A 16,934-nucleotide genomic window follows, 5' to 3' on the forward strand; every position below is an offset into this window, starting at 1 on the left:
AAAAAAAAAAAAAGACTTGAGTATTTTTGACTCTGCAGTAGAGAATGACATGGAGTCCCCGCGGTAACTCATTTTCCTGTCCCTGCCCCTGCCCCATTCCTGCAAGTTCTGTCCTCATCTGCACAAGCCTCAAACACTTTAAAATCACAAGTGCGGTTAAGGCAGAGCTTACAGGACAGCGACAAAACTCACAGGGAGAAGATGGGAAAATAAGTTCTTGCAGGAACAGGGAAAAATTTTGTCCACCGTGTCATTCTCCACTCTGTAGTTCACCACCCAGTCTTGAACTTAACCCTGTATAAGATTGTTGAGAAGCATGCATTAAGGCTTCTTGAGGAAAATGATCCTCTGGATCCTTTGAATGGATTTAAAAACGAGTGTAGTACAGACACTGTAGCAGATTTATTGAGGTTAAGAACATAAGAATAGCTTTACTGGGTCAGACCAATGGTCCATCAAGCCCAGTAGCCCATTTTCACAGTGGCCAATCCAGGTCCCTAGTACCTGGCCAAATCCCAATGAGTAGCAACATTCCATGCCATCGATCCAGGGCAAGCAGTGGCTTCCCCCATGTCTTTCTTAATAGCATACTATGGACTTTTCCTCCAGGAACTTGTCCAAACCTTTCTTAAAACCAGGTTTAGTCTGAATAGGCAGAAATCAAAACTTTAGTATGTTTGTATATTGCTCCTGATTTTGATACAATTGATTTGTAAATTTATTGGCATGTTGTGCTGAATACGACCATGTCACTCCATTATTAAAAAAAAAAAAAAAAAAAAAGCACACTGGCTACCTATTCCTCACTGGATAACATTATAAAATTGCTCTCTTAACATTTAAAACACAAAAAAACAACGAATCTGCTTTCATAGACCAACTTTTAATTCCTTATGATCCACCCAGAGCCTTAAGATCCACTTCTCAACGAACACTCCATGTCCCCTCGCTAAAAATTATCAGCACCCGTTGTACCTCCATCTTCTCTGTCACAGCACCTGTAACCTGGAATTCTCTTCCATCTTATATCAGAGTTGAACAAAATATTGATAAATTTAAGGGTAGTTTTAAATGCTTCCTTTTCAAGGATTCTTATGAGTAATTATTTCTTTTACTTTTTGATGCCTTTTTTCACTGCCCTCTCCCCTTCCCGCCTTGTTTTATCCCATCATTGTCTTCTTTTCTTTACAACATTGTAGTTCTCCCTCCTCTCCTTTTGTATGCAACCTTTCCCTATGTTTAGTGTGTACGGTCTTCGCTCTGTCCTGTTTGTGACTTAGAGCTTGTTCCTATTTATTTGTACAACGCTTCAAATTTTATGATTTGAGTTTAATCAGAATTTTAATAAACTATGTTTGCTTGGTTCTGCTCACTTTAGAAAGAAAAGATTATATTACATTATGAATTTCTATTCCGCCATTACCTTGCGGTTCAAGGCGGATTACAAATGGATTGTCCGGAGATTAGAAGTATTTATGGAGTAGTTTGTACATTTGTTTGAGTTGCTAAGGATTACATCTCAGTTGTCAAGATATTGGAGGTACATATGTAGTAGTTGCAGGTGATGCTTGGGACATTTCTGATTGTGTTAGTTGGGTTTTATGTGTTTTTTGAATAGAAAGGTTTTTATTTCTTTCTTGAAGGTTTTGAAGTCTGTGGTCGTGGTCAATAGGTTGTAGAGTTGTGGGTCAAGTGTTGCAGCTCGAGTGGCTAGGAGGTTATCGTACAGTTTTTTTTCTTTTGACGTTTTTGCTTGGATGGTGGGTGGGTTCTCCTATGTCTGGTTGAGGTGGATTGAACTAGTCGATCGTTCCAATAGGCTGGGCTGTCTCTGTTTATTGCTTTAAATAGTAGGCAGGAAAATTTGAAATATACTCTCGCTTGTATTGGAAGCCAATGTGAGTCGTGGTATGCCTATGTGATATGGTCGAATTTCTTGTAAGTGAGGACTGAACACCACCTCACCCCCGCTGAACTGAGAGGGATTTGGGGGGGGGGGTTTGGGGGGGGTCTTTCAGAGGTTCATGCTTGCTGCTTTGATGCTTAAAGTTTACCTTGTTTTGTAAATGTTCTGAAACAACAGTTTTGATTTTAGAATATAGGCAGATGTACAAGTAGTGGTACCTGCATGGAATTTGAGACTGTACAAAGACTTGAGTGTCTTCAGTTTATTAAGAGTTGTTTGAGTCAAAATAGATTAGTGTTGAACCTGGTGAAAACAGAGATCTTGTAGATAAGTCAGTCTGAGCTACCAGAGGAAAGTTGATGTGGATACTAGGATCTTAGTAGCTTTGGAGGTAAAAATTCACTTCTTTGCAGTTAGCAGGAGATTGAGAAGATTTTTAGTCAGTGTTAAAATTTGTCTCTGCCAGGATTTGCAGGCAGTCTCAACCAAACTTTTCCTTTGCCAGATATAAGGGACTTTCTTAACCCGATTACAGAGGAAGTGCCTTGACAAAATCCTTAGAGGTCCTTGACACCCTACCCATCAAACACAGCAAGCAAGCAGGGGCCTCATAGAAGGAGCCATGAATATTGTGAACACCCTTTTTTATGGGCAGCAACCAACAGCCTTTGAAAGGGCAGTGAGATGGATGACAGGAGCCTATGGGAGACTTTTACAGGTTGTGAGACCTATTCCTATATTTTGCTGAAGTTGTTAGTCATGGGCTTGTGCAAACTGGTTTCAGTTTAGATGCTGAGATGCTAATGTGTGGCATGTGAGTGTGTAGATATCTTACTGTAAAGAGTTTCTCAAGGACACTAACCAGTGCTGGAAAAGACAATGAACAGTGCTGAAAGGAAAATGCAAGTCAGCAAAAACACTCCATCCGGGAACCTAAGAACTGATAACGTGATGCTGTACCCGTGTGAAGAATGGAAACTTCAAAAAGAAGAAAGTTCTAGATCACAGTTCTTCAACTGCCGGTCCGCAGGAAATTTTTGCCAGTCCGCGCAGGGCCGGCAAGATTGACTTACTTCAACTTCCTGCCGGTCCGCACAGGGCCGGCAAGATCAACATCTGAAGTCTGCGCTGGGCCGGAGAGATCTTGGGGAGCCTCCGACAGTGGCTTTCTCCCCTCTCTGCAGCTCTCCTTTACTTCCCAGCGCAGCGATTCACGAAGGCAGCCTCGGGGCTTTTGCTGAGTCGCGGCTGCCTCTGATGATGCAACTTCCTCTTTCCTCAGAGGCGGCGCGACCCAACAAAGGACCCGAGGCTGCCTTCATTAATCGCTGCGCTGGGAAGTAAGAAGAGCTGCTGGGAGGGGAGAAAACCACTATCAGAGTCTGGGAAGCTGCTGGGCAGGGGAAAAAGGGACAGCTGCTACTGTAGAGGGAGAAGGAGAGATGCTGCTGGGAGGGAAAGGAATCTGGGAAGCTGCTGGGCAAGGAAAAAAGGGACAGCTGCTACTGGAGAGGGAGAAGGAGAGATGCTTCTGGGAGGGGAGGAGGGAAAGAAATCTGGGAAGCTGCTGGGCAAGGAAAAAAAGGGGCAGCTGCTACTGGAGAGGGAGAAGGAGAGATGCTTCTGGGAGGGGAGGAGGGAAAGGAATCTGGGAAGCTGCTGGGCAAGGGAAAAAAAGGGACAGCTGTTACTGGACCTGGAGGGAAGGAGAAGGAGAGATGCTGCTGGGAGGGGAGGAGGGAAAGCAGTCTGTGAAGCTGCTGGACAAGGGAATAAAGGGACAGCTACTACTGGAGAGGGAGAAGGAGAGATGCTGCTGGGAGGGGAGGAAGGGAAGAGCTGGCAGAGAGATTAGAGGAGGGGAAGGGGAGACACAGGCATGAGAAAGTAGAGAGATTGATGATAGGAAGGGGTCAGCAGAAAAATAAGCAGAGAGGGACAACGATGATAGATCTGGTGTAGGAGAGATAAAAATGAAGAGAGCAATGAAGCTGGAATGAATCATGTAAAAAGGAGAGAGGGGTACAAGCTGGATGGAAAGGGGAGAGGGGCATAGAAAGAAGACAGATACCATATGGAAGGGGGAGAGGACAGACAGTGGATGGAAGGGGCAGATGCTGGATTGAAGAGACAGAGAGGGCAGACGCTGGAAGGAAGAGAGTGAAAAGAAGATTGAAAGCAGAAACCAGAGACGACAAAAGGTAGAAAAAAATAATTTTATTTCTATTTTGCGATTAGAATATATCAGATTTGAAATATATATCCTGCTAGAGCTGGTGTTAGACATAACTGGGGACTGCAAAACCCAGGAAGTGCTTCTTTAGCTTCCAGCTGGCTTAGGGCGCTCTCTGACCAGGGGGCAGTTGCCCTAGTTGCACTCCCCTAAAACTATTCCTGTCATGTGTGACTGCAGTATTCTGTTAGCATGATATTTCTGTGTAGCATTCTGTAATAATTTGGCTTGTTCAGTTTTCTTGATAGTAGAGGGGATATATGTGAAGGGGAGGGGAGACAGGGGTTTTGTTGATCGTTGCTCTGAATTATTTGTATTTATAAAATGACAATTGTACAGAATATTGTTTCATTCAATATAAAATCATAACTGAGGCTTGTGTGGATGGGATCAGATGATTTGTGGGGACCGAGCTCACGGAGATTGGGGCGGAAACGGGGTTTTTAAATTTTAGTCCTAGTAGTTTGCCGGTCCACAAAATAATTCTCTTTTTTCTGCCGGTCCACGGGTGTAAAAAGGTTGAAGAACACTGTTCTAGATGCTATGCCTGTCCAGGGCCCCCCAGGGAAGAATGGAGGCGTGGACTAGGAGAGGGAGTTAGATAGGCATTTGGTTTATCCAGTAGGGTGGTAAATTAATAGCCAGGGGAAGGTCTTACTAGAAAGAGATACTTTTTGTATAAAAAACCCCCATGCTCTGGCAGTCTCTTTAGAGAGACTACGCCATGCTTACAGAAAGATGCCGGCGTTGTTGGTATGAGGTATTTTCTCTCCATTGTATATGTCCAAACTGATTTATTTCTGATTTGACAAATGCTGCTATAATACTAATGACTAGAAGAATAAGAAGTTATCTGTTTTGGAATATACAATGTCTATTTTTAGTTTTTATTTTTATATTTGGGCTTTTTCTCTCCATCACGTCGGACACTCCCAATGAAGAAAAGTTAGCAGCCTTTCACTTCAGCAATAGCATACCCTTTGCTAAAGAGCAACAGCCTTGACCAGGACAAACTTGAAAGTTAACCAGTCAGTTACCTTAACATCCTGTTTCTAGGAAAATTTATATTGAACTGAGTCCAGCTCAATTTTTAGCTAGAAGACAGAAATTGACTAGATCCTGTTACAGCAAAGAACTTGTCTCTGTATTCTGCTACTGCTTATCATTTCTATAGCATTGCTAGACATAGCGCTGTACATCAAAACACAGAAGAGAGAGTCCCTGCTCAAAAGAGCTTACAATCTAGTCAGGGTAGACAAACTAGACAAGAAGGTGCTCACGTGGGAGAATTACAGAGAGAATGATAACAAATATTGGCACTTAGCAGGCGGGTTGGGTTTGGAATTGAAAAGAACTTCAAAGAGGTGGGCTGAGTCTGGATTTGAATACTGCTGGAGATGCTAAACCAGTTTCGCTGCTTTAGGGACCGATCGAATTAGCACAAAACGGTTCACTGTGTGGTTTTCTGTGCAATCGTACATTCTCTGATTCTGGCATGCAAATTAGATCATTAATATTAAAACCAGCCATCCAGGCGATGGCCTAACCTTGCATGCCAGAATCAAATTGATATTGCCGACCTGGAAAACCCGACAGGTCTGCCTGGTTTTATTTTCATTTTTTTCTATGGGCATAGATGTGCCCATAAAAAAAGTGTCATGCCACTGACCCCGATGATCCCAGTACCAAAATATCGTCAAGAGGGCTGCCCACTCCCCCTCCCCCAGCAAGTAACCCCCACACTGACACCTCCCCTTCCTTAAAAAAAAAAAAAAATCTGCAGGAGGGATGCCCATTCCCTTCTGCCACCACAAATCACCCCCCTAACCGACCTTTTCTCTCCCACCCCCATTAACTATTTTTTTTCTGCAGCCCTCCAAGTACCTACAAATCCAAAATGTGGCCCTGCAAAGGGTTGGAATTTGAGATCGCTGACTTACACCATGTTTTATAATGTGTTTTGTGTTGTCACTGTAAATAGCATGCCATGCCATAACGTGTGTTGTTTAAATATTTTTACTTCTGTAATTGTCTATTTAATTTGTTTTCTATCCCGTTTTCCTAACAGTTACAGACTTATTCTAGCTTACACCACCTTGAGTGAATTTGTTTAAAAAGGCAATAAATCCTAATAAATATATAAATCCAACTTACAAAAAAAAAAAATAAATCAGTGATTGTAACTCACTTGTGTGATCTGTTGACATCTCGGATTAAGGCTTGCCAGCCATTTCAAAATTCTTTTGCTGAATTAATGACTCGGCACAGTTTTAGGTGGCATATCTTCCCCCTTTTTTTTTTTTGCTGAGTTGTACTGGTTGCCCATTAAGCAATTAATTTTTATTTTTTTTTCAAAATCTTTATTCGTTTTAACATATACATCAAGTGTACAATAAATATAACTCATAATATTACAATATCACTTGAAATTCCATAACAATATATTTCCAAAAAAAATTTTCCCCACCCCCTTCCATATCCATACATATATATTATATTATAATTCCTATGTGTATTAATCAGTTAAATTATGCAGATATTTATTTAGATTATCATATCCCCCCCCATCCCCCCAATTCTACAAATTATCACATAAGGAAAAAGAATAGTAAATTATCCTTAATCATTATAATGGTCTATTAATGGCCTCCACACATCCTGAAACCTTTTAAAATGACCATTTTGTACAGCAATTAGTCGTTCCATTTTGTACAGATGACATACTGAGTTCCACCAGAAGCTGTAATTTAGTCTAGAACAATTCTTCCAATTAAATGTTATTTGCTGGATCCCCACACCGGTAAGGATCATCAGAAGCTTATTATTTGCTGCAGATATTTGGCATTTAGCCCTCATACACATTCCAAAAATAACCGTATCGTAGGACAATGCCACATGATTTTCCATCATTAGGTTAACTTGATCCCAGATTGATAACCAAAATGCCTGAATACATGAACAATAAAATAAAAGATGATCTAAAGTTCCAATTTCAATTTTACAATGCCAGAGCAATTAATTTTTTTTAAGACCCGTTTGATTTTTTTTCAGGCACTACAAGGGGATGGTCCTTGTTTTATATGATAGAATCGTTTGTTGCAGCGACAGAGGGAAAGACTATTTAGGCCCTCTTTTACAAAGGCGCACTAAGCGTTTAAGCGCAGATTTAGCACGCGCTAAATCAATGCATGCGCTAACCGCTAACACGTCCATACGATAACATGTACACGTTAGTGTTTAGCGTGCACTAAAAAGCTTAGCGCACCTTTGTAAAAGAGGGGATAAGTCTTATGGTTTTCACCATTATCTCACTCATGTTAACCTGTTGGACCATTTTTTCTGTGACCGGTTCAAGTATGTAGGAATGCCTTGCTTAACGATTTCAGAGTAGAACAGAGCAATGTAGGTTTTTTGTTTTTTTTTGTAAATAAATTAATAGCATGTTGGTTTTGTCAGGCATTTGTGGCGGTATGATGTTGATGTTGAAATATTTGGGCCATATGACTTTAGAGTTGTTTTTAAGAGTGGTTTCTGACATTTTTGGAGAGGGGTTTTATGTGTGTGTTTTTATTCTTTAAGATCAGGGGTCTCCAGAGTCCCTCCTTGAGGGCCGCAATCCAGTCGGGTTTTCAGGATTTCCCCAATGAATATGCATGAGATCTGTGCGCATGCACTGCTTTCAATGCATATTCATTGGGGAAATCCTGAAAACCCGACTGGATTCGGCCCTCAAGGAGGGACTTTGGAGACCCCTGTTTAAGATGCTGTAATCTTAAATTGGGGTTGGGTTTGGATGATGTGAAATAGCAATTGTAATTCTTACGTAGAAAAGAGAAAAGTGGAGGACAATGAAAGGGGTAAGGCAAGGGGGCATGGGGAGGGAAGACAATTGCATGAGTTTGAAGGTGGCCAAAGTGAAGTCCTGATGGCTCATTTTATCTTTTAGGAACTGGAAAAACGACATTCATTAGGATGCTGGCTGGGCGCTTGAAGCCTGATGAAGGAGGTACCTTGTAAACGAATTTCATTAGTATTTAGAGATGCTGGATTGTACTTAACTGCTCTTTTTTGACAGCTGTTTTGTCTTGCAGGTGAGGTGCCAGTTCTGAATGTGAGTTACAAACCACAAAAGATCAGTCCCAAATCAACAGTAAGTTGCTTCTTTCCAGTTCTTTGCATTTGAAAACATTTTTATTTTCCACTGCTGCTAGAATCTAGTGTCTTTCTTGAATTGTATCTTATCTATACTGGAGGTCTTAATAGGCCTGGATGTGTTGCCTGCATTTTGCTCTTTGTTCTTTTTATGTATTTGTTTTTTAATTGTACTTTCCTCTGTGTTTAACCCTAGTTGTAACAGTGCATAAGCAGCCTATAAAAAGTTTAAATAATTAGAATAGAATAGCAAGTCAGTTTCCTGGGTGTCATAGCTTTTACATCCTGTCCTCCCCAAAGAAATAATTGCTTCTATATCCACCATTTATCCTAATTTAATTTTGGTGACAGACAAGTAAAATTCTTGGACTGTGCCATCAAGTAAAGATCACAACATAAAGAAATCTGATTTTCCTTTCATTTCTTTTGATGGGGAAGGAGGAAAGGAAAGTTGGATTTTAGCCCGCTTTATTCCAATAAGACTCAAGACAGCTTGCAGCATTTTTTAGAATTCAGGTATGATTCAGTATATGGGTAACCAAGGCAGCTGGACATGTCACAAAGACCATCAGTGGGAGAGCTACTAGTATTTGAACCTGATTCACAGCCTTATTGCTCTAACCATTCAAGCACTTTGTGTTTTGATCTAAAGATTTCTAGTGTCTGACAAACATTTTCTAACACTTTGTAATGACTTTGGTTTGTGGATAGTTGCAACATATATTGGCAACCCTGTCACTAAATCTTGGTAAATTTGTTTCTATACATCCGGAACAATTGAGTAACTTGAGGAATTCTGTATCACCTGGTAGACCAGTATAGTCCTTATGAATGGGTTTATACCTCACTGTGACCAGCAGGTGGAGACTGAGACCAAAACTTGTATATGAGGACAGGCTTTCCCTCTACCCCTTCAGTCTTTCTCAGTCTCTGAGCAGTGTGGTAAGACTCATTCGGCTCCCCCCTTAGGGTTGTTGGAATTTGTTTAGGACTCCTGAGTTCCCCTGTTTTGCTGGACGGAGCTTGGACGTGTCTTATTTGGGGATCCGTCCGACCTCAGGGGGTCTCGTGCGGGTCTCGTGCTGTGTCCTTCTACCTCCCCACATTTTTGTAGTGGTGGCTCAGCGGGCAGCCTGGCCACCAATACCGGTCAGCCTGCCAGCTTTGAGAGCCGTGGAGTCTGTTCTGAGTGGGAAAAAAAATCCTGAGGTGTGCCAATCTTAAGGGCTCTTTTCCCTTTCAGTTTGCTGTTTTTCTGGTGTTTTTTTCATCTAACCGGCACTTTTTTGTACCTAGGGCGCTTTTCAGCACAATGAGCACTTTGCAAGGGAAAAAGTGCTCCAGACGCAAGGCACTCACAGCCACCCTGTGCAAGTGTTGTACAGGCCGGTGTGGTGGGGGATCCTCATTAGCATCGGGTACCGGCAGCCAGGAAACCCCGCCGCAAGTGCCTCGTGAGTTGGCTTCGGATCGTGGGGAAACTCAGGCTTCCCCCAACGCCCAGTGGGAAGTTCCCCAGCCACCAACGGTCAGGGTACAAAGGACTCACTTACCGCCAGTGCGGCTGGGGATTCCCTTACTGCATCGGTTGGCTCCCCAGCCTTAGTGGCAGGAAAAGCCCAGGACTCTGGAGCTCCGAATTTGGCGGTTTCAGGGCCAATTTTGGCAGGAAACACCTCTTTCATTTCAATTACCTCAGGTGACCTTCCCCCTGTATTAGAGAAACAGGGGCAAGGTGGGGTTGGGTCCCCTGCTGTGGCAGGGTGTCCCTTGGGGCCACCGGGGGTTTTCTCCCTCAATTTGTGTTGGCACTTTGTAAGGCTTATGTGCTGGAGGTCCTGTTCCTTGACTCCTTGCTGGCACCAACTTTGGTTCCGGTGGGCACCCGGCTGTGCGAGTTTTACCCAAAGTGGGCAGAGATCACGTCAGATCAGTGGGTTCTAGAGGTGATTCGGGATGGTATGCTCTGGAGTTTGCCCGGACCTTACCAGCCCATTTTCTTGCTTCACCTTCTCAGGTGGCGTGGAAGCAGCAGGCCTTTTGTCAGACCCTCCAGAGATTGCTGGATCTCAAAGCAGTGGTTCCTGTGCCCCCTCAGGAGTGTTGCACCGGCAGGTACTTGATTTACTTTGTGGTACCCAAGAAAGAGGGGACCTTTCCGCCCATCTTAGATTTGAAATGTATCAACAAGGCTCTCAAGGTTCCTTCTTTCCGGATGGAAACTCTGAGGTCGGTTATTCTGGCGGTTCAACTGGGGGAGTACCTGACTTCACTCGATCTGGCAGAGGCCTACTTGCATGTACCGATTCAGGTCTCTCATCAGCGTTTCCTTCGCTTTGCGATCTTGGGTCAGCACTTTCAGTTCTGTGTGCTTCCCTTTGGCCTGACCACAGCGTCGCAGATGTTCTCCAAGGTGATGGTTGTTGTCGCAGTGGCTTTGCGACAAGAGGGCATTCTAGTTCACCCCTATCTGGACGACTGGTTGATTTGTGCAAAGTCATTTCAGGAGAGCATCCAGGTCACGGCTCGGGTGGTGGGGTTCCTACAGTCGCTGGGATGGGTTGTCAACCTTGCCAAGAGTTGGTTGGCCCCTTCTCAGCACCTGGAATATCTTGGGGTTGTGTTCAACACCTCTTTGGGGAAGGTCTTTCTCCCAGAGGCCTGGGTAAGCAAATTGCAATCTCAGATTCGCCTTCGTCTGGCTTCCAGGTGTCCTCTGGCGCAGGATTTCCTCCAAGTCTTGGGGTCGATGGCGGCTTCCCTAGACATAGTGAGGTAGGCTCTTGCCCATATGCATCCTCTTCAGTATGCTCTTTTTCAAAGGTGGTTGCCTCAGGGGTATGGTCTGGATCATCCTGTCCCTCTTCGGGTTTGGCTCATGGCAGTCTCCTTATCTGGTTCAAGGGGCGAATCTGGATCAATCACAGTGGACAGTGCTGCTCGCAGAAGCCAGTCTCCTGGATTGGGGGGGCTCCGTGTCTGGGTCAATCAGTTCAGGGCACCTGGTCCATGGAGGAGGCCTCCATGTTCTGGAGACCAGAGCCATTCCTTCTTGATGGGCAAACCAGTCAGAGTTCTATCCAACAATACCACGGTGGTGGCCTATGTCAATTGTCAGGGGGGCACCAAGAGCGCTCTGATGGTACAAGAGATGGCTCTGCTCATGGTCTGGGCAGAGGCACAGGAATGCAGAATGTTCAGGCTTTCTAAGTCGTCACATGCTAAATCCAGGAAAGTGGTGTCTAAGTCCCTTGGCGTTTCAGTTGATAGTGCAACTTGGGGTCAGCCCCTCATGGACCTGATGGCCACGAGTGTCAACTCCAAAACTCTCCGCTTCTTCAGTCGTTGCAGGGACAGTAAGGCCAAGGGTCTGGATACTCTGGTTCAACCATAGCTAGTGGATGGGCTGCTGTATGTGTTCCCTCTGTGGCCATTAGTGGGCAGATTTCTTCTATACATTGTTCGCCATCCAGGCCTGGTGGCTCCGGATTGGCCCCGGCATCAGTGGTACGCAGACCTGGTGAGGCATCTGGTAGTGGATCCTCTGTCTCTCTCAACCGACCTTCTGGCCCCATTCCAATGTTCGATCCGGGTCCCTTCTGTCTTACGGCTTGGCTCTTGAAAGGGACCGCCTAGGTAAGAAGGGGTATTCTGATAAGGTGATTTCGACCCGCTTGGGATCATGTAGACATTCCACCTCTCAGGCTTATGTGCGGGTTTGGCTTATCTTTGAGACATGGAGTGGTCTCTTCGCGCTTCCTTGCCTAACATTTTGGAGTAGGGTTAGAGAGGAAGAGACGCTGAAGGGAACTAGGGAAGGTTGGGTGCAGAGGAAAGACGCTGAAGGGAATTGGGGAAGGTGGGGTGGAGAGGAACAGATGCTGAAGGGAAATGGGGAAGAGAAAGATTCCAGACTATGAGGGGAGCGGAGGGAAGAAGAACGGTGGAAGACCAATTGGGGTGGGGGTGGAGGGAGAGATGGAAGGGAGAGGTACAGTAACAGAGCATATGGAAGAGACAGAGAAGGCAGACAGTGGATGGAAGGAAATGAATGAGGAGAAGATGAGGAAAGCAGAAACCAGACAACAAAGGTAGAAAAAAAATTATATTTATTTTATTTTTTTTGCTTTGGGATAAAGTAGTATATTAGTTGTGTTAATAAAAATTTATAAACAAAGCCCTGCCAGCTGAACATCTCGTTCTCTAGTTCAGTAGCCAGAACTTTGATTTATAAGGAAGGATTAAGCTAAATATTGCAGTACTGAGGCTTGTATGGATGCTGCGGGGATAGTAGTCGTGGGGATAGTGGTCATGGGGTCAGGGCGGTGACAGGGATTGTGGTCGCGGGGACGGTGCGGTGATGGGGACAAATTTTTTCCCCGTGTCATTCTCTAGTCGGGAGGGCTCTTCTGAGCAGAAACAGTTGCACAAGTTGGATGTCAGTCGGGTCCTTCGCTCTTTTGTGCAGAGGACCCAGAAGATTAGGAAATCAGATCATCTCTTTGTCCTTCTGGTGGGTCCTCGTAAGGGGGATGGCAATTCCAAAGCTACCATTGCACGCTGGATTAAGGAGACTATCGCTTCCGCTTACCTTCTTCAGACAAAACCTATTCCTGAATTTCTCAAGGCTCATTCCACTCAGGGTCAGGCAGCTTCTTGGGCTGAGTCGTCTTTAGTGCCTCCAGTGGATATTTGCAAGGCTGCAGTTTGGTCTTCTCTATATTCCTTTGTCATCCACTACTGTGTGGATGTTCAGGCGCATCGGGATGCAGTATTCGGTGAGCGTGTTCTGGTGTTGGCCTTTCAATGGTCCCACCTTTGATGAGTACTGCTTTGGTACATCCCATTCATAAGGACTTTACCGGTCTACCAGGCAATACAGAAGGAGGAATTAGGTTCTTACCTGCTAATTTTCTTTCTGTTAGCCTGTAGACCGGTATAGTTACCCATCCTGTCTGTCTTTATGCGGTTTTGCGGGTTTTTGCTCACGTGCAGATTTTGATTTTTTTCTGCGGGTTCTAGTATTTTCCTAGAGCCAGGAAGATATAAGAACAGCGGCAATGGCTTAGCTGGTGAGCTGTGGGGACATTTTATTTTCCTAGTTTCTAGTTTCTATACATGTTCCAACAGTTGTTTTCATGTGTTTGTTGTTTTTTACTCCTGTTCGGAATATGTTTACTGTTCTCAGTTTAGTATTTCCTAGGTTCTGCTTGGCAGTTAGGCAGATTGAAGGGGTAGAGGGGAGCTTATCCTCATATACAAGTTTTGGCCTTGGTCGCCACCTGCTGGTCACAGTGAGGTATAAACCCAGTCATAAGGACTATACCGGTCTACAGGCTAACAGAAAAAAAATTAGCAGGTAAGAAGCTAATTTCTCCTTTTTTTTCTTGACTTCTATTTGGACAGGGTTCTGTACGTCAGCTCTTGCATGAGAAGATTAGAGATGCTTATACTCATCCACAGTTTGTGACTGATGTGATGAAGCCCATGCAGATCGAAAACATCATTGACCAAGAGGTATGGATGCCTTACATGGCACCAAGTCTCACTTTTACTTGGATAACTTGCTGAATGCTGAGTAGCTTGCTGTTTCCTCTGACAGGTGCAGACGTTATCTGGGGGTGAGCTGCAGCGTGTGGCATTGGCGCTCTGCTTGGGCAAACCAGCTGATGTCTACTTAATTGATGAGCCCTCAGCGTACCTTGATTCTGAGCAGCGTCTAATGGCTGCAAGAGTCATCAAACGGTAATCCTTTTTTCCTGTATGCTAAATGGAGATGGGGGGGAGACTTCTTGGTTCACTTAAGCTTTCTACCACGTATACTCAGTCTTGATTACAATTGTAGTTCTTTTTCTATCCCTCAGCTTTATTCTCCATGCTAAGAAAACAGCATTTGTGGTGGAACATGATTTCATTATGGCCACCTATCTTGCAGATCGTGTAATTGTATTTGATGGTGTTCCATCTAAGGACACAGTTGCAAACAGGTAAGTTCAGTGGTTCACTTTAGAAACAAAAAAATCATTGCATTGGTCAGTTTTCGACTTTGTAAGAGAGACAAGCATGATTTTAAATTTTGTTTGTGTGTTTAATAGTTATGTTTATTTAATATTTTATATATGGTTGTAATCCACTTAGTTTTTAGGTGGACTATAATATAAGTCTTTTATATAAATAGATAAAATAATATATTCAAGTAACACTAAAACAGATCTTTGCTCTGAGACTTATCAGAGACCAAACCCATGGAGAATTTCTAACTGGCTTTTCTGTGCAACCTTATCTGTTGGATTTTTCGCATGGTGTATTTACATTTGGGGACCAGTTGGGTGAAGACTTATTCGTAGATTCAGAGTATAGTCCTCAAGATATATTTTTTTAGATGCTGTTTATTTTAAAAATGTCTATTCTGCCTACAACCTAGGCAGGTCACAAATGGAACACACACATATTAAAATCAATCAAACCAAAACACTCCATACATCTACCACACAAACATAATAATTTGCTGCTGACATTCTCTTCCCCACAAGAACTACTGTATTATGCCTCCCTAATAAGAAACCCTCAATCTATTAAAGGCTCAATTATTGAAAAATGCCTGAATAAAAAATAAGTTTTTAACAATTTCCAAAACTGGACCATACTCTTAACACAGGCGCAAATAGCCTGGTAAAAACATTCCACAACTCAAAATGCAGCCAGTCTTATGGTCTAGGCCAGGGGTGTCAGAGTCCCTCCTCAAGGGCCGCAATCCAGTCGGGTTTTCAGGATTTCCCCAATGCATGAGATCTATTGGCATACACTGCTTTCATTGTATGCTAATAGATCTCATGCATATTCATTGGGAAAATCCTGAAAACGCAACTGGATTGTGGCCAAGGAGGGACTTTGACATCCCTGGTCTAGGCGGTTTATAATAAAACATTCAAAATCATTAAAACATACAAAACCAATAAAAATTAAAACACATTCATAAAAAAATCACAGCAAAATAATCCCAAATACAAAGAATATTAATTTTCAATTAAATGCCTGAACAAAGAAGTGAGTTTTTAACAACTTTCTAAATCCCAACGTATCACACAGACATAGAATCCCTGGCAATCCATTCCATATAACAGAGCCAGCCACTGAAAAAAGGGTTATTCCATGTCAAGTGATCAAGGGCTCCCTGCATGACCATCACGGATTTTGATAAAACTTTATGCACAAAGTCCCACATGTATCAAACGAACTTTGGTAAAGTTTTAGTTTCGCCTGTGGAATATTCGTGGAGATATAGCCATTTGTTTGACCCCATACTGCAATGACATACAGTACGACAGTGACATTCTGACAACTTTGAGACACAATATCTCACGAGCTATGTTTCCAAAAAAACTGAAACTTAGCTACCCTGCACAACTTTTGGAGCTCTATTCAGTGCTACCAATAATAATTTTTGTCGAGCACTGAGTGAATGGCTGAATTGCAGTAAACTTGGCCAAAAAAATTAGTGCTCCAAAAAAAGTCAAAGTTTGACATTACTTAGGTCCCACAATAATTGAGTAATAAATGCGAAATTTGGCGCATAATGTCTCAGTACAACGTTGTTTTCAAAAGTACAATTTCAACCTCCAAGCTCTTTCCATTAGTTTACAAATTAAGTGTAAAGTTGCTAATTTGTGTAAAAAGGCCAAAAATAGGGTATTTTCAGCCTGCTTTTACAGAAAAATACCTTTCAGAAACTCTTTCAAATCAGTCTCATTAGAAAGAGCATATTTCAAACCCCCTAGAAAAGTGGGCTTCATTTTTCAACGCAGGTTAACAATGCCCGAAAAAGGGGGACAAAGTTGGGAGATGTCACCATGGCAACGGCCTACGTTTCAACTTACAATTATGTCACTTTTCACACTGTTTTTCCCTGTTTATTTTTACTCAAGCTTTGGGTACAATTATAGTGTTCTTAATTAATGATTATTCCTAACTAGAAATTGAGGTGATAATTTTGTTGCATGCAGATCACAAATTACAACTTGTTTTCTTTTTCAGATCCACATTATTATTAATTCAGTTTAAAATGGATGCTAATGAATCAACTAATAACAATCCTTTTCTGTCAGACTGTGCCATTGGGCAAAAATTGTTGTCAAAGTGTCATGACGGCACATTTTATTCTAAAAAATGTGGGCTCATTTTTTTACATAATTTGTCAACCGATGAAAAATTGCTTATCACTCGGCGCTCTGAAGTTGAACTGATGGATAAAGACCAAATCTGCCTCCACCACAAAGCAAAGTATCTCGACAAATACGAATTAAAGCAAACATCGTGTTGTAATCCATTTGAAAAGAAAAATCACATTGTTCAAAGTGGATTGTTAAAAGTCGATCTTGCCATGTCTAATGATTTTAGAAAAGTGGCAAAAATAAATATCAAGCCATGTCAGAAACAGAAACTTTGCAGTAGGTGCAAAGCCCAATACGTTTCAATGAGTGAAGCTACTGCAGCATCTTCATCTTCAGACGATTTGGATATCAGCATCTCCGATGCAGTTGATCAAAGCTTGACTGCTTTAGGAACCTCTCCATTGAAAATTTGAAGGTTAGCTAGTAGAGATAAAGCCGGCTATGTGATACGAAAAATTGAACGTGTGCAGAA

At 42.8% G+C, this 16,934-nt stretch overlaps 1 protein-coding gene across 2 annotated transcripts in view; it reads left to right on the top strand.

Moving 5' to 3' along the window:
• ABCE1 (ATP binding cassette subfamily E member 1) overlaps positions 1-16,934 on the top strand; it is a 150,500-nt gene that overhangs the window by 117,052 nt on the left and 16,514 nt on the right. For both annotated transcript variants that reach the window (XM_033940013.1, XM_033940014.1), the window contains exons 13-17: positions 8,086-8,145; positions 8,231-8,289; positions 13,698-13,808; positions 13,894-14,036; positions 14,156-14,278. In XM_033940013.1, coding sequence (XP_033795904.1) covers positions 8,086-8,145; positions 8,231-8,289; positions 13,698-13,808; positions 13,894-14,036; positions 14,156-14,278 — 496 coding nt within the window. The remainder of the gene's footprint in view (positions 1-8,085; positions 8,146-8,230; positions 8,290-13,697; positions 13,809-13,893; positions 14,037-14,155; positions 14,279-16,934) is intronic.

The sequence above is a fragment of the Geotrypetes seraphini genome, chromosome 1 (genome assembly GCF_902459505.1).
Source record: "Geotrypetes seraphini chromosome 1, aGeoSer1.1, whole genome shotgun sequence".
Lineage (NCBI taxonomy): Eukaryota > Metazoa > Chordata > Amphibia > Gymnophiona > Dermophiidae > Geotrypetes > Geotrypetes seraphini.